Source organism: Gavia stellata, chromosome 3, assembly GCF_030936135.1.
Source record: "Gavia stellata isolate bGavSte3 chromosome 3, bGavSte3.hap2, whole genome shotgun sequence".
In the NCBI taxonomy this organism is placed as follows: domain Eukaryota; kingdom Metazoa; phylum Chordata; class Aves; order Gaviiformes; family Gaviidae; genus Gavia; species Gavia stellata.
Genome location: NC_082596.1, coordinates 76,446,631 through 76,465,162, shown reverse-complemented (window position 1 = coordinate 76,465,162; position 18,532 = coordinate 76,446,631). Strand labels below are relative to the sequence as shown.

The window sequence follows — 18,532 nt, the reverse complement described above, 5'->3', positions numbered from 1 at the left end:
GAGCTACGGGTTTGTGCATGAGACCCGGAAGGACCGAAGAGAACGAGACCGAGCAGAGCATGACTGTCAGACAGCAAGCCACAGCAAAGGGAGCTCCTTCCAACGCTGTTATAACACAGCCCCTGAGCAGTGATAACTTTATTCCAGATACAAATTCAAGTATGCGATTCTCCTCTTCTGTCATGCCACAAAATTAGAAACTTGCAAGAGATAATTAAAAAAAAAGGCCAGGAGGAATAAACTTCATTATCAAGGGACAGTTTCATTTTTTCCAAGTGTTTTCTCCAAGTGAGCTCTATTTACTCTGAGCTCCCAGGGACGTACACATACTTTCAGACAATTTTAATAAAACCATGAAGACCCGAACTCCACCACATGCAAAATCTGCAGGCACCATTGCCAAACCACAGAAACACACTGACTGTGTCCCATAAGCACCAAGCAATACAAGCCAATACAGAATTTCAGGCAATTTTGAGTCCATGTCAGATGTCAACACGGCTGTAACTTACTGTGCAGCAATAGAACTGGATATCCCTCGGTCCTCATCTTCCACATGCATTTTGAGGAAAACAAGCCACCTCCCAAATTTTGTTTCAACTCACAGTACCACTGCCCTAAATAAGGGGAGTCCCATCGGGGAACACTTAAGTTTCCCTGGGTACAGAAAATTTTATAATCTATAAACTTACATGGTCTGTCAGATCATTATCCTCCTAAAACCATCCAGGACTTCAACATTTGCTCGATGTAAATAGATTTCAGAACAATTACGGAAGGAACGGCAGAGCCATACAACACAGTGGACACGCTGGCTCCAGAAGCAAGGTCCCATACGGTAGCATTTATTTCCAGTATTACTCAACACACATTGCCCAAAGCACAGTTTTTAATCTACCATCTGCAGCTCCGCATGAAAAACAATCACATTAATTCAGAGATAGGCTGCAATTTTCAAAGAATCCTAAAATAGTCACACATTTGCTTTAAATGCCGAGAGCCGAACAAAACAGTAGGATCAAAGAAAAATCTATTTCTTTCTACAAGCGGTAAACCAGATCAGTGCCACGCATGCATTCTCCCTTGTGCTACTCACTGGTACAAAGGCTCGCTACCGAGACTACCCGTATGCAAGGACTAAAGCTGTGCACGAAGCATCTATACCTTAAGCCTTCCTTGCACCGCTCCCAAGCAGTTACATGGGTACTACTCACCAGCATCACGCAAAGCAGCCTCCAGGACAGCTCCTGTGTGGACCTCTCTATGCCTATATAATTTAATTCTGAAGAATTCAGATATTTTCTGTGATAAGCACTACGGAACAAACCTCAGGCACTTCAGAAGGCACAAAAGGAACATGAAGTCTGCAATTCACTCAGTTCCCTGAGTTTCATAAGAATGTTCATCTGGTTGCTGGAAGATAAGACAATACTATTTTTACTCTCTTAACTGCATCACTACAGTACAATTGAATACCACTGAACTTACTGTTTTTCTTTCTATACACGGTGATGGTATCCTCAGTAAAAGGAAAAAGCTCCTTAGAAAATTGAGAAAAGTCTCTCTAGGGAGTTTTAAGTTTTTAATCTTAAATAATGCTTGGTGAAAGCAATTTAATGCAGGAAAACCCCTGTTGCTGATTTGGGGTTTTGTCTTCAAATAAATATGCTTATGAAAGATTTATAAATATTTGACTACTGTTGCACAGGTATAGCCAGGTGCTAAACAGGGCATGAGGGGCTTCTTTGCAATCTGAGCTTCCACATTATGTTTTCCAAAGTAACTCTGCCTACCTCTTCCTGGCCAAGCCGGGAAGGGAAATTCAGTCTCCATGCTAGTGACACATTCATTACCATCTGCTCGGGAAAAAAAGAAACAGCATAGGCTAGATTATTTCTCCGAGATCAGTTAAAAGGCTGAAGTACAAAAGATAACCTATGAAAGAGAAGAAAGATAATATATTTCCCTTTTTCAACTATTTGGGTCATTCACTTGAAGGGTTGATCTGTACCAGAGGATGACACGCACGTCCTCTTTAACGATGGCAGAACAGAGCTCTGCCCCCAGTCATTGTACGTGGCCTCCTATTCAAATTTGGCACCTAAGCTCTGCACAGACTGACTACTTACGTGAAGACAGCTTAATATTTTATATACAGCACAGAGTTGTTTGTCCTGTAACAATACAGGTAAATGGGAATTCACATTAAAAAATAATGACTGAAAACTGTTCATACAAACACAGCTTTTTTTAAAAGGTTAATTCTCCCCCCCCAAAAAAAAAAAAAAAATTCAGTGCTTCCAGTTTCTTTCCAGGTAAATTTAAGCTAAACTGTAAAATATGAAGTAGTTTAGAACCTTTTTCCCCCCCATCACTTCAACAGTAAACTGAATTTAAAAATCTGAAATTATTCTCAGGTAGCAAATTAGTATATAAATAATTGGCAATGCACTGCCAGTATTTCTTTCCAAGTAATTCCTTATGAAAATGAAGCAGCTCGGGGAATTTACGGTGCTTTTCATGGCAGCAAACCCACAGTATCTGTATAAACAGGTTTTATACTTCAGGCAGTTTTATATTTGTAAAGTATTTTCCAGTAGACCTGATCTCATTTTTAATAGGAGAAAGTATGGTATTTAACCACGTGAATGCAAAGAGATTTCAATCCAAAATAAATATGGCTAATTTGAGAATACACAATAATAAACAACAAACAATTATATAGATGAGCAGTATTTTTAAATAAGGCTGGCGTAATAGCATGACAAGTTGCGGGCTTTTCAAAAAAATACTAGCACCATCTGGTCTTGCAAAAACAAGTGAGACAGAAACAAGTGACCTCCTTATCCTTAACCAGTATGAACAATATCTTGTTAGTGTCCAAGAGATCTTTAGCTGTAAAATGCTAGTGGAAAGATGGCACTTTGAAGTTTACCATCATGTAAATAAAGAAGAGCAACCACAGGTGGAGAATATAGGGGAATATAGGCACTGAACCCACCTATCTTTACCTACACACACAGTCACCTCCCCCTTTAGAATGAGATACCTAATTTTTGTTACTTCAACATAAATTATAAACCAGAACTCCAGTAACGAGATGAGAGGCGTGTGCACCCACAACTATTTCACTGATCTGCCCAAGTGAAGCCCATGCTGGTCCCTCTCCCACCTGTTCGATGCAGGAGCAGACCCAGAGATTTCAGCAGAGCTGCTTGGGATTTGCACACGTCAGTCAGCCTGGCAAGTGAAGCAGAGCAAAACCAAACTCCAGAGGCCCTTCAGCACCAAAGCTGAATATTGAGGCAATGGGAACATAGCTATGCCCTCCTCTCCTCCGTGCTAAACGGGTCTTATAAATTCAAGCTGCTTCAGAGCAGCTGACCGAAGCCCCATTTTCAATATTGCATTAAACAATTAACCACTGCTTTTGCTGCACTTCATTCTCTGCCAAGTGCAAGCAGACCTTCTGCCTCTGTCCCAAAAGAGGCCAATAAACCATGGGAACAGACAGACTCTGAACCTGCCTGGCTCCTACTAGTAATTTTGTACAATACTACACTAACAGCCTTAAAAAAAAAAAAAAAGAAAAGAAAAAAAAGAAAGAAAAAAAAGGATGCTTCTAAGAAAAAATTAAATCCCTGGTTTGCCTTATATGAGGCTGGAGGAAAGCAAACCTTCAAAGAAATGGAAAGAAACAACATAGCTGAGGTGAGGGGAGAAGACCCTGTATTTTGATCCTGGCACCAAGTGCTAAAACCCACTGAGACACTGTTTATTATTTGTAAAATAAAACTACTAAAAGCAAATAAATAAAGTTTGTTTTCATCCACTGATATTTGATTATTTCCCAAATTCATAATTTGTCTTCTTCAGAAAGAAGAATTCTTCACCAAAAGTATAATCAATTTTCCTTAGAAGATTAATTTTTCCTGATACCTGTGAAGTTGCAAACTGGGTAAATGCTAGTTGCAGAATAACTTAACTGCTCTTTCAGGAAGGTATTCTCTTGTTTCTTACAAATCCATGCAAGAGTTGGAAGGAGGATTTAATTAACTGTATTTGCTTAAAAGTTAAGAAGAAAAGCTTTTGTCTTCATGTACTTTTGTCATGAAATGGTTTAATCATCACCATATAGTTCTACGACTGTGCTTGGATAGTCTCTATCTAGGTAGTTTTACGAAGGTGGTACAATCCACAGGACTTGAAATGAAGGGACAAAATAAGCCAACTAAATTTATTCCTTAAAACTGCAGTGTAACTTTTTATCCTCCTTCTAAATACACAGTAATTCACAATTCTCTAAATTTAAGATAAAATATTGTTCTGTAATTACCCACAGAAAAGGTGAGGCATAGCTATTGTCTTTTTTTTCTTTCTATTTTTAAGTTTGATCTTAGACTCTATATCCATCATACACGGATACATCTGCGTTTGTCTCACAACAGAGAAGTTAGGTTTGATAAGAAGAAAGTAATTTTGCATTAACACATTATATTCAGGAATAACAAATGAGCCGAAGATAGCAATCTTCAACTTACTAATGTAAGCGCTGGAGCAAAAATATCTTCTGGTTTATAAAAGCCCTGATGGAGTTTGAGGATGATGTCCTGGCACACGCTGTTTTCTCCCCAGCATCCCCGTGCCAGGCTGACCTCAGGCAAGTCCACTACGACCCACAGCCCAGTGCAGGAGGATCCGCAGCTTCCCTGGGTACAGGAAGGGTTCGGGACTCACTGGGGACAGAAACCGGTCCCTGTTTGTCTCCCTCTGGACAAGGCACTACCCAAGGAATGCAGGTACACAACAGACCTTAAAGAGCCATAAAACAAGACAGTAAAAAGACTGCGTGTCTCAAAAAGCAGAAGGTTATGCACGTCTGACATCGTAACGTTATTTTAGCATGCAATGCTGCTCTGCGTTGCTATGAGATGACCAAGAGACTCTCCAGTTCAGCACAGGCAGAGAAACAGGTAATTAAAAGCAAGCAAAATAAATAGTTGTGTTAATTACAACACTAGCAGTTTAGCAACATGATCTGACCTGGTCGTAGCTGTATTTAATGAACTGATAGAGTCAGTCTTAGGAGCACCTGAAGGTGTCACAGTACCAAGATTTTAATCACGGCAGAAGCCAAAAGCTGGTCTCCTTCCCAAGGAGAAAGCCCTGTCCTAGCAGGGACTGATCAGAGCATGCCTCAGTAGCAACTGCGAGCAATACCAGGAGCCCCGTTAGAGCAGAGAAAGCTGTAGAAAGCTGTGCTGACACTGCAACGTGAACTGTACCCCCAGGGAACACAGGAGTAATTTACCTGGCATCCATGAAAGTGTGGGCTTGGTACCAAGTACCATGAGAAGTTACTCAAAAAAAAGAAAAAGAAGGAATCTGGAGTCGCACCAAGATATTCCCTCATCAACACCCAGAACCATTGCTGTGCGGTTCAGAAATAAAGCACTGCCACAGGAGGACAGATGGAAGAAAAGCACAAAAACCATTTTTTTTCTTCCAGTTTGGCTGAAACTATTGATTGTGGAGACTCCCCTCATGGCACTCTCAGAGAAAACCAGAAGGGAACATACATGTCCCATACACAGTAAGATCAGACATGCCATCCTTGATGTCTTTACCTAGATGGCTATTTTTGCTGCATATGCAAGATACTCACCTCAAACAAAAAAGACAAATGCAGAAAGAAAAGCCATCTAAGCACAGAAGTAAGAACAAAAAATAAAATAATATGTTTTATTATAAAATAACTTGGAGCTTTTATTATCTTTTTGGAACCTGCTAAAGCAGGAAAAAAAAATTATGCTTATTATACCAGAAAATAACTCTACACAAGAGAAATAAAAGAAATATTAGTATTTTAAAGGGTCTTGAACAGAATTTACTACTTTATTTTCTGTTATATTAGAAAGCCACTGCCATGGCTCCCAACAGACCTCAGGGGCAAGCACGTAAGAATAACCACTGCTGGATGCGTGGGGGGGAAAGAAGAGAAGATCTTTTGAAACAAAAGTCATCTAGATAATCTAAAACAGAGCTCTTTGCAGTCTTCCTCCTGCATCCCTGGAGAAGCTGGCTTTGACCGAGCTGATTCTGCATCTGGTGGGTCCTGCATACACCACAACATGAGGACCTTCAGTCTCAGAGGACAAACTCCTCCTCATGTCACCATCACACCATCTCCTGACACACCACGTAACACAAGTACCAAGGAGAAATCCAGCAGTCTCACCCCAAAAAAACAAACTGCCTTTTCAGAGGAAAGGGGACCAGCAGACTAACAGGAACAACTGTCAGACCTGGGAGACAGCGGCAACTGATCATCAATGGTGCATTCATACTCAAGCCCTTGAATTTTGTTGTTCTCTAGTCTAACTAAACCATCTAAAAATTAACAAAAAGCCAGTAATATAGAGAGATTTTATATTGTCTTACTATGAATGGTAGCACATATGTTTACTAAAACAATGTTTGAAAATTCAGAAAGCATCTCATCAACCATCAGTGTTACCCATTTTGAACCCCGATGTATTTGTGTGGTCTTCAGAAAAGAAGAAAAAGTCATTAACCCTCGATTATCAAAAAACAACAGAGCTCTACTTTTCTGGCTCAACTTCACGATAAAACATCAGTAACAGTCGATTGGATCAGCATGCATTAATGTAAATAAAACCCAACACAGGAGGGTGAAGGAAAACAGGTACGGCAAACAGAGAATGGTACTGCTTGTTAGTCGCCCTTGCTGAAAACATAAAGTAACACCCGATTAAAGTACTTCTGGATTGGTACTTACTGTTGAACCTTACAATACGGCTATATTTAGAACACTGATAACATAAAATGTATTTTTCTTGTTCAAGCTCCATGCTGATGGTATGACTTTGCGTCTTATGTGTTTATTTTATTGAGTAAAAGAAGTTTTCACTGTTAGCACCACAAAACTAGCATGGCTTAGAAAGACTGTATTTTCTTCTGGCCTTTGGGTCATTGCTAGAGCTTGCTACAGAAACGTCAATTGCAACACAACAGCTTCAGGAACAGTGAGGCTTGCCTTTATTTGGCTTCTTGCTCAAAGAAAAAGGGAGGACTCCAGGCTGCCGGGTGGTCCTGGCAATTCAGTGTAGTAACTGAAGGTTTAATGCTCAGCCCTTCCTGTGCCAAGCAGGTCCTTGAATGTGGGTTTTCTGTAAGCAAGTTCCCTAATTACCTGGCTGGTAATTACCTGTATAAGGGACTCTCCATCACACCTTCCTGAGCTGTTCCTCTTTGCATACGCCACAGTAACATGGAGAGAGAGGGAGAGGCAGAGCAACTCACAGACCAACTTTGTAACTTATGCACAGGTCAATCTCCTTTAATAAAAAGTAAGACACTGGAGAACGCCGAACTGAACCCAAAAACGCAGTCTGTCTGCTGCAATTCTGCAAGCACCTCGGGCCCAGCCTACACCAAGTTCTCCCTTCATTTGCATCCTTCCTATCTGCTTTAATGATGCTCACCGCCTTAGAAAAAAAAAGTATGCCAGTGTTGTATCATTTTGTGACTACCAGAGAAAGCTTTAAAACTTACATTTCATCACTGAAACGGTCAAGAGGAGACTGCCAACTCTCTTCTATACAACACATTGCAAGGAACACATAAATCACAGCTTAGCATGCTAATATCAGGTTGAATTTATAGAGTCAGCAGTAAGAAGTAAATTTTTTTATCCTATAGACACTCTCAATCTGGAAGCTATAGTGAGAACAAAGGAACATAAATAGAAAAAACATTCTTGAGCCATTATTTTTCCCCACTTCTCTGATTGTGACGACTGCTCTGCAAAAATGTGAAACATTGGAATAGGCTGCCCAGGGAGGTGGTAGAGTCACCCTCCCTGGAGGTATTCAAGGAGCGTGTGGATGTGGCATTGTGGGATGTAGCTTGATGGACATGGTGCTGTGTGGTGTTGGGTGGGTTGGTTTTTGGTGTGTTGTGCCTTGTTGTTGTTGTGTGGTGGTTGGCTTGCATGGGTTGTTTGTGGGTGTTTTTTGTTTTGTGGTTTTGGTTTTTTTTTTTTTTTTTTTCAGGTTGGACTTGATGATCTTACAGGTCTTTTCCAACTGTAGTGATTCTGTGATTCTGTGATTCTGAAAAATGCACTGTGTCTTAGGCAGCTTGTTAGCTGGGGGAATAATGAAACTGAAAAGACAAGGTTTCTGGTGCATGGGGACTAAAAGTGGGTACGAGATGCTATGTGTCAGCGCCATTGCCGCGCAGCCCTGCCACGCAATCTTTGTGACTCACTCCTTGGCATGGGTTAAGTCCCTGGCTCATCAATGACACTGTCATGCTGAAACTATGACAACAATATACTATTCCCAGCATCACTTATTTAATGATACGCAGCCTGGCTCACTGGGCAACTAACAGCTCTGGAAACACTATACATGAAGAGGATTAATATGTTAATAAGGGTTGTAATTTCTATTAGCTGGAAATGCGGCTACTTTTAAAAGATCCTTAAATCACAATTTTAGCTGAAAACACAGATTTTAAGTTCTTTTCCCATTCTCCAATTCTAATGCAGGAGCAGGCTTAGGCCACTACAGAAAAATAAAGTTCTAAAGACCCCTCAGTCTCTTAGAAGAAGCATTAAAGTGTGAAAGCCGTCAATTTTCATGGAAATCACAATGCCGAAGCAACACAAAAAGCTGCAGTATACAGAATGCAGTCGTTGCCAGAAAATGAAGTGTTTGCTGATGCTAACAGAGTAGCTAAAGGCCAGACACAGGGGAATACTTGTTAAGGCACTGAATTGTGATTCAGGAACAGTGAGGTACTTCCCTAACTCTGCCACAGGCCTCCTGGCTGCTTTCGGAGCAGGTCATGTAAACACATTCACATTTTTGCCTATGTAAATAAAATGGAGTCTCCTACATGTATTACTTTAACGCAAAAGAATATTGTTAGGAAGCCTTCATTAAATGCTGGTAAGATAATCCAAGGCTGTGACAACAGGAGTCTAACAAATATTTGTAACACCATAGATGTTTAAGAATACATACATGTGTACAAGAAAACTCTCATTCCTTTGAAGGAAAAAAAAAAAATCCCTTCATTCTGGCCATAATCATGGTTGTACTGTGATCTTAATTACTCAGCAAAAAGCAATATACCACTTCTCTAGCAAGATTAACTACAAACAAAGCAGCCGTGTATTTTCTGAACTAACTTCAAAATAAACATTTAAGAAGTTGCTTTCCTTAATGGTCAACATCATCTAAAAGTACACCCATATGAGTGCTCTAAATTGTAGCTAACCTCCTCTTTGCCCAACTTTATCTAGTGCAGCATCCTGGAAATTCACTGTAATTGGTGCAGCTTGCCTAGATAGGGTGTCAAGTAAAAGCTGTCCCATCAAAAAAAAGGGGACAAGTAAGATAGGAGAAGTGGGAAACTGGAATTCAGAAAGAACAGCTGTCAGGACTGGATTGCATTGCATTTGTCTCACCATTTAGCTTATTCTTACAATTAGCTTGCTTATCTTCAGCAATCCTGAGATATTAGTCATGACCGAAAACACAAATGTCTTCCAGTATATCAGGTCAACAGTTACACTCATATAGAGGTGCAAAACGCAGTAAAAATTGCCTTGTTTCATTTTATGCAAGAGCAAGCACAATTCTTCTGTCACCATTACCCAAGTTTTATTTAATGTGACGTGTCTCCACTGACACAAGAAGAAATACTTTGGACCCAAACTACTTGCGAGAGGAAGACGGGGCTAATGCTGTCTGCAGTGCTAGAAAAACATATTACAGAGAAATTCCTTGTCTCAGGTGTGCACATAAGAAGCACTGTCTGAATTCTGCAGGAGCAGTGCCTGTACAAAGGGGGACACAACATGAAGGATAATGCCAAGAGCACAAGTGTCAGTCTTGCAACTGGCCTAGGCAGCAATCTTCAAAGCACGTACCACACTGCTACTCCACATTTCTAATTGCAGTCACCATCCTTTGCCATCCAGTACTCTGCACATTACACTGAAATCTCACATAAATACAAAGCAGAGGAAACATACACAAATTGCCCAGTTTTCCAAGTTTGATTTACAGATTACTTGCATTGCTTTTTCTGTATACCCTAAATCTTGCAACATCTGAAGGTGAGATAAAAGTACAGTGTAAGCAATGTTACACAGACGTTCACATAGATGTTCCACAGACAACAGTTCCCTTCAGGCTTTTTGAGACAAGGTTTACAAATAATATGCTAAACATAAGCATAATAGCAACTTTTCTTTCCTTTTTTTTTTTTTTTAAAGCTGTATATGCAGTTTCACAAAGTAACCCACTTAACTATGTGGAGTAGGCATAAAATAATAGCAGAAGGTTTCAACAAGTTTAGATACATGAGTTGCTCTGCATCTGGGGGTTTGCTTTTCCAGGTTCTGCATGTAGGAGTTACTGACATTTTGCAGCCTTTATCTGACTTCCAGGGTCACTTCAATCTGGCAGATAAGTCCCTTCAAAGTAGGTGTGCTAGTGTGTGCCTGTATTTGTTAGTACTATAAGGCCCTGTGAGATAGGCAAGGAAGCTGAAGCACAGAAAATAAAGGTCCTACTTAAAGAAAGCACTCATATATCTTTTTTAGCATAGAGGCTTTCCCCACATTTTGCGAAGACTCCAGAGGAAGCTTTTCTGTGCTCAGATGTTTCCGTGGGAGATGGAGATGCTTTCAGTGACAGGGGAAGATGCTCTGCACTTTGCGAGGCTTGTAATGGATCCTGTAAATCCTCATTTTAGACTTGAGCCCTCTACGCCACTTGTGACCAATGTAGGTTAATTATGCCACATTATGGTCAAAAAAGTCACCAATCAAGACACCCAGAGAGGCCTATCTCTGCTCTCCCTAATGAAGTAAGGGCAGATGCAGACACCAAGGCAGTAGGTTTTAACCAAGTGGATTTCTCTCTTCCAGCACCTGTTGCATGATCACAGAAGAGTAAATCCTGATTTCTGCTGCTGCTACTGATTGTCTTAAATTCACCTTCATAAGCTAAAATAAATGTTAATCAAATAGAGCATTATGGACTTGGTGAAGCTTTACAAAACTCATGCCTAGCAATTAGTAGTAATAAAATTCTTGGTACTGAAGACTACGACTATTTTTGAAACTGAGAAATGGGAAAAACCCTGCCCTGCAACACCAGCACAAACGGTATTTTTCCTTTGCCATTTAAAACAAAAACAAAACAGTATCCTGCTTTTAAATGTGCAATTCTCAAGCAGCTGTGCCACGAAACACATGTAGTTAACTTATCTGTGTAAAGCACACAGCAGAGCTGCTTTACCCTGTACCAAATGATACATTAAAATTGTTCACTGTTTAATAAGGGAAACTCATAACATTGCTGTTAATGATTTACATAGAGACAGACCAGCTCTGCCTAAATTTTGTTAAAAATTGCGAAGTTGCGGTCATTTTAACCTCCCTTTCATAACTGCAAGCTAACCCAATCAATAAGCTGGAAACGTGTATACCATTTCTTCTGCCATGAAAGGAAGGTATTTCTGCCACAGTGGCCTTAAAAGCCAGCATTCCTGAGGCACACTCCGTAGATGCAGCTCAGATCTGGATTCATACGGGAACCAACAAGGACAAACGAAGCTGCCCTCTTTTCCTGGCCCTAGCAGATTTCCTCACTGAACGAGTAAAACCTGATGAGGAACCAAACGTCCACCAGTTGCCAGTATGGATGTTAGCAACTCAGGGAATTATGCACCGTTCAGCGAAACCCACTGCTGACAGCATGGGCACGTCCAGGCTGGGAACCTCTGATTTGCAAGAAAAGGCAGCATGCCGTGTTTCAAGGCTGAAATCAGCTCATATAAAACAGGCAGGCAGTCCCTGTTGGTGGGTGCGACAGCGTTGCCATCGGCTTCCACAGGAGCGGATTAGCACCAACACACTTTGCTGTACAGTATCACAAAGGCATCTTCACCTTACAACTGGATTCGCCTCCTTGAGCTGTGTCAGGAGCGATCCAACTGAAGCTAATGCAGTTACCGTCATTTCTGTTCATATACGTGATATCTGAGTCTGACTGTGGACACGTTTACACAGATGAAACTGGCTACGTAGGATTCAGGAGGTTTGTTCAGAAACGCCCTCAGACGCCAGTGCTCATCTCGAGATGTACTAATGACACGATTTCTCATTTCAAATTCAAACTCTTTAATGACTCTTTGGATACCTAGCAATCAAGACAAATTTTTAATCAGCGCCGCATCTGAGAAATGCTGGTTACTCTTCAAAGCACACGTGTAAACTGGCATCCTAGATCTCCTCTTCATCAGGATTTTAGAAAGCAGCTATGCTATTACATCAGCTAAATACAGAGAGTGGAAATACATTTTATCTACTGCTTTTCTTAGAAGGTTAGCTTAAAAGATCATGATCAAACAGACTAGTTTTTAACAGGAATTATGTATTCTATTTACAAAAAGAGCAGCAAGCTACATCACACTCTGCAAGTCAAGGAAACATTGCACACATATGGTTTCATTACTACAGCACTAGTAATGCTGTAGCATCTTTTCTTCACCCATCGCTCCCTGTTCTACTTTCTGAGTTAGGCACTGCGAGACTTCCTATCAAACACAGAAACTCAAGAAATTAAACTAACAAAACTACTGTAGCCCGCTAGCATGTACTTTAAAGCTGTCTTCTATTTATCTGAAAATTAATTTATGACATAAACGTTAGAACTAAAAATAAAAAAGCTGCTGAAGCAATCGCGGCCTCTTTCAGTCCGTGCAGACAGTGTGAAATAGAGCAGTAAATTGCAGCGAGCAGACAGCACAGCTCTTAAAACTTGCCCAGCTTCTGCTCTGACAAAAGAGATCACTTAGGACTTCATCTTGCTGCTGCTCTCGTTGTTTAATTACAGACGAATAAATACACTGTTGGCATATACTGTATTTGTTTCTTCTCTTAAAAAAACCCAAATCCACCTGCGGTTTACACTAGGGCTGATTGCTATTTAGCATTACTACTGCCAGAGGGGTGCCTGTCCCCAAAAGGCCGGAGGAACTGGGAGCAGCGGCCGGCAGCGGTAGGCAGCTGCCCTGCGCCCGGCCGGCACGGCCGTCACCCACCAACCTCAGGCCACTTCTGGCATTTTTAATTCGGGACTAGCGGCGTTTTTCCTTCCTCTGCCGCGGCTGTGCGGCAGGGCTGGGACGGCTGCGTAAATCTTTCAAAGGCTTTTGGCAGCTGAGTATTGGCACATACACGGACGGGTACGCAGGCGAGAACCGACGCCGGCGGCCGCGGGCTTCCCCCGACCCGCCCGCCGGCCGGATCCGCCCCGGGACCCGCAGCGCCCCGGCCCCAAACCGCGGCGGCCCGGGACGGGAGCTACCAGCGACGGCTGCTTGCCGCCCCACAGGGCCGGAGCGCGCCGGGCCAGCCCAAACAACCCTCTGCAAGAAATAAACCCCCAAACCAAACCCCGCTCGCCAGCCTCTCCGGTCCCGCAGACGGAGGGGCAGCGACGGCAGCAGGGTCGGGGCGCCCCTTCCAACAGGCAACGGCGAGGCAGACCCCTCTTCCTCCTCCTCCTTTCCTCGCCCTGCTGCCCGCGGCTCCCCGGCCGTGCGCCCTCTCCTCTGCCCGCCGACACCCCAGCGCCCCCGGGGCCGGCTGCGCCCAGCACGGCGGGGCGCCGACACCTGTGTGCCGGCTCCGACCCCAGCGGCTCGCCGCCCCGAGGGAGGGAAGGCGCCGGGGCCCGCCGGCCAGCGCGGCTGCTGCCCGGAGCCGCTCCTGCCCGCAGAGGCGAGCGACGGCCGGTCGGTCCCGGGTCGTGGCAGGTGGCTTACCCGCTGGGAGGCTTGCTGGCCCCGGGGCGCACGAGGGTCTCCATGGCCGGGCCCCCCTCGCCGCTTCTTAAGAGACGGGCTGGTCCGGACGCGGTCCCGCAGCGGGGCAGCGGCGAAGGTCGGCGGCGCGGGGGGATCGAGAGGGAGGGAAGAGAGGAGAGGAGTGAGAGCCGGCCTCACCCCCTCCCTCGCCCCCGCCTCCCCCCCCGGCTCCGCTCCCCACCCCGCACCGCCGCCGGGCGGCACTGCCTGGGGCGCCGCCGCTCCCCCGCCCGGCCGCGGGCGCGGATGCCCCGCTGAGGCGGTCCGCGGCGGCCCCTCGCCGCCCCCCGCCCGCCTTACCGGGCCGGCAGGGAAGCCACGCCGCGCGGCGGGCACTGACAGCTCGGCTGCACCCGCTGAGGAAGGGGCTGCCCGGCCCCCCGGCCTGGCACGGCGGGGAGGGGAGCGGCGGGGCGGGCTGCGCTCCCGGCGTGGCCCCCAGGGCCGAGCGGCTCGGCGGGGAGTTCGCCGCCCGCTCAGCGGCCCGGGCAGCCCGGGAGGGCGGGCGGGGGCGGGAGCGCTCCGAGCCCGTTTCCATGTGACTGGCCGGGACAAATGCAAACACGGCCGCTGCCCTCACGGGCTCCGCCGGGGCGGCTGTCCACGCCGCCCACGCCGCGGCGGGGGAGAGGAGGGGATGGGGAAACCCGCGGCGGAGAGAAGCGACAAACCCGCCCGCCCGCACCAGCTCAGCAAACCCTCCTACGCCTCTTTTGCCGTAAACTTGGCAAAACCAAAGCTTGCTGAGCCCCACGGGGAACGAAGGCTTTTCGTGAGCCTCACGCCCTGCCCAGCACCTAACGTTGCGGTGTAAGGCTCGCTCCTTGTTACCTTTATTCTTACAGGTGGGTTTTTTTTTTATTTTCTTGGAGGTGGTGCAAACAACTTTTTTAAAATTAGTAGCGGCTTCGGTCAAGAGAGGGGCTGAAGGGCTGTGATCAGGCAGGCACGGCAAGGCAGGCCTCTCCCGCCATGTTCCAACCCAGCGGCGCAAGCCCAGCACCGGTGAAGGCAGCACGGGGCCCCCTGCACCCTCAGCCTTGTACCCCGGTCGAGGCTCACACCCCGAGCGCTGTGACGGTCCCACCGACGCAGCCTTTGCAGCAATGCGGGCATCACGTTAAACTCTCAGTGTGCTGTTTCAGAAATACTCCCCTCATGCCATTTTCCCCAGCAGAGCAACTGTTACACTTGTGCGTGAAAGGAGAACCAAGCCGGAGGCGGGGGAGCCTGGCTTAGATTACTGCAGTATGTGCCTGCTGTCGGGTGTGCCCAGCCTTGGGCACCCTGGCCTCTCTCAGGCATTTCAGGAGTTTCTCTGCTCCCCTCCAACCCTCTACGTTTGCTTCACCTTGCTTTCCTGATCGTGGTGGGAGGATGCAAAGATTGCAGACGAGTCAGGCCACGAGCCGAAACAGGAGTGAGGAGGCTCAGCAAAGTGGCAGTGAGAAACTCAGGCGAGGGACTGCGAGGGGAAGGGGAGATGCTGTCTGACTTGCCTTTTCACCTGGCTGCCTTGGCGACAGTCCCACAGATTCTGGTTAATGGTCACCCGTTTCCCCAAACCCTTCCCTCCCATCAGGCTTGAGCTCATATCTCTGCACATTCTGCCCATCAGAAAGTGTCTTGCCCAGCTCGGTGACCAGAGTAAATGCAATCGGCTTCTGTGGCCTCAAAAGTGAGAGTTTCTTCCTCAGCGAACAAGATTTGGCAAATCTGGGTCAGAAACTGCATGCAAGTGATGGCATTGCTATCTGCAAGAAAGTCCCATCCCAGGCATATCAGGCATATTGTAAATATTTGGAAACATTCAGACATAGGATTAATTTGCCAGTAACAGAAAGGAAAAGGACGCATTCCTCTTTTCCATACTACATGAATGGAAGATTACTGTAAATACCCACCTTTGCCTTGTACCAAGGCTTTGTGTTATGATCAAAATACCTGTTTCTGTGCATTTACCCCAATGTATAACAGAACACTTATTTGTAGTATAGTCATCCTTAATTTTGTCTTCTCTCACTTTGACAACCTGAGGTCTTCCCTTAATTCCCATCTCCTTAGCAGAGAGTTAAGAATGCTGCTTTCCGTTCCGTTCTTCCATCCCTGACATATGCAGATGGCCTGAGGGCAAGGGAGGCAGCTGTCTGTCCCAGCCCTAGGCAGAGAAACAAAAATACGCATTTGCAGAAGCAAAACATTGATCTCTAATTTCCCTGTTACCATGGGTAGAAGTTGACTGAGTCACCACAGTTCAATAATTAGCCCGGTTATCTGAGCCACACGCCACAATAATGAGCCATATGCATGTTCCTAATTTGCGCCCTTATGAAAATGAATAGGTTAGCTTACATACTTTATTTTGCAAGTGGATTGGTCCAGAGGCTGCACGCTGTCAGTTACCATAGCTCCAGAAATGAATGGTGAGCTATGAAGTCACAGGAACTTGATTTCATAGCCCTGTTCATCAGCTATTTAGTAATTTTTCATCTCCCCTTTTTACTCGTAAATCTAAATGAACTCTTCCCTTTCCTAGAATAGATGCTAAAGCTGCACGGGCACAAAGCCTCTACAGAAACCCCCAAACCTTCCCCTGTCCACATCATTGGCAAACTACACTGCTCCTGTTATTTCAAGAACCTGAACAAACTTCCCTTGCCTCAGCTGTAACTTCTGCTCTGCTGTGATACAACCGAGCGGAGGTGTAAAGCACAAAACAACAGAATAGTATTTGCTTATTGTGTTCACCTCTTTTTATATAGCACAGCAAAAGAGCCAAAGCCTATTAATCACCGAAATTATGATCTCAGTACATCTCCAGAGCACTAGCAGCACCAACTGCTCATGGCCCCAGTTCTTCAGTCCCATTTAGCTGATGGAAAAGCTGGGTGAAAGGTGGGGAGCATGCTCTGCGATACCACATGGGAATCTGCCTTTCTCCAGGCTCCTTGGCACTGGGCCCGGCTCTCAAAAAAAGGCCAAAGGGGGCATTTCCAGTGTGCATTGTAATCCCCACAATCAGGGGGCTATGCTCATTTTTTAGGCAAAGGGCATTAGTTCCGAGAGGGGCTGCATGAGTATTTGCCAATCTCATAAAATGTCTGTGAGACTGAGCATGTTCAGTCCCCCCAGGACTGTTTTAACCCTTTCCTGTCAGTATAGCTTCATCTCCATTTAGATGGGCCTCCTCAATATATTTCCTAAGAAAATAAAGTCATTTAGATGACAAAATCCTTGTTGTAAAATAGTTTAGGCCTTTAAAAATAAAAAATTAATCACCAGTGCAATTTCACATTTCTGCTTTTATACAGTCTTCAAAACATTATTCCTATTTTTCCTCGCCTTCATGGCTAGTAGTGTTACTGAGTCAAACCTTTAAGGCTACTTTTTTCTTCTGCTAAAACTGGCCTGCAATGTTTCAGGCATCTGAGTTTAGCATAAACTTAACTGAACATGTAAGGAATCTAGTAAGACAAGTCTAATACCAAAGAATTTGTTTCTACTAAAGCAAAAAAAGGTTAAAATTAGCTCAGCATCAGCTAACATGCACCAGCTAACGAAGCCTTTTCTTTCGTCTAGCATGTATCTTTTCCTACGATTTAGCTGTTTGAGGACTATCCTAAGAATTGGAAATGAGGTTTGAGCTTAAAAACCAAGGCAAAAATAACAAACCTGGAGTTATAGCAGGAAAAAATTGTGAATTGAAGTTAGTTAATGTGGTTAGGTTTAGCTAATAGCAAACACACATTTTTAACCACATAAATCCTTTTGCCATTCTAAGCAATCTAGAAATTGCAATTTAAGCATTAGTCCCTGTAAGAGAGTTGACTTACTATACAATTGCAAAATTCCTGGCTATGTAATTACAGCAATTGGAGCTGTGTAGCCTCAAGCTCACAGAATTCTTTTTATTTTGCTAACCACAGAAAAAAAGAGAAAGAAAAAAAAGAAGGGAAATGAGATTTTCAGGGCTTGCTAGACCATTCCCTTGAGACCCAGAGCACTCCGTCTTCAGAAAGTTGTTTTGGGATTTAGCCCTACAGGTCCTAGTGTTTTTATTAGGAACCTGAAATAAGTGTGAGCAAATGATACGAATCTCAGAAGAACATGTCAAATAACAAATAAAAACAATGAGTAGTTTTGAACAAATATCAAGTCATTGCTGGTCCATATGAAACTACCACAACATTATCAAATACCACTGAAGGGGCTGAATTTGCTTTAGAAAGGTGCCGTGATTGGATGGGTGGGGCACTCAAGGGGAAACAAGGATATTGTGCTTGGCTCTGCCTGTAGTCAGATAGCAAATGACTGACAAGTTTCTGGTTCATCTGTTGTTCCTGTTACTTTTCTTGTGCCATGCTGAGGAGCTTCCTTTGTGACTCAGTACCAAACTATACTTCTACAGCATCTAGAACAGAGAAAAGACTGTTCCTGCCCTGGACAACCTGAGGGGTTTGGAACAGATATTCTAGTTTTCTTCACGGTTTTAGAGATTTATGTGTAAGACGTCTGTGATGTCAACTGAGGCTTCCAAGGAAAGAACCAAAAAAGACACTAATCATCCGAGAACATGACAAAGAAGCCATTTGAAAGAGTACATGGGTATGGATAC

General features: G+C 44.4%; 1 protein-coding gene across 1 annotated transcript in view; it reads right to left on the bottom strand.

Annotated features, from left to right (window-relative positions):
- The window catches only part of COBL (cordon-bleu WH2 repeat protein), a 152,503-nt gene extending 138,544 nt beyond the window's left edge, over nt 1-13,959 (bottom strand). The window contains exon 1 of the mRNA XM_059815649.1: nt 13,876-13,959. Coding sequence (XP_059671632.1) covers nt 13,876-13,919 — 44 coding nt within the window. The 5' untranslated portion in view covers nt 13,920-13,959. The remainder of the gene's footprint in view (nt 1-13,875) is intronic.
- Nucleotides 13,960-18,532: the final 4,573 nt, after the last annotated feature.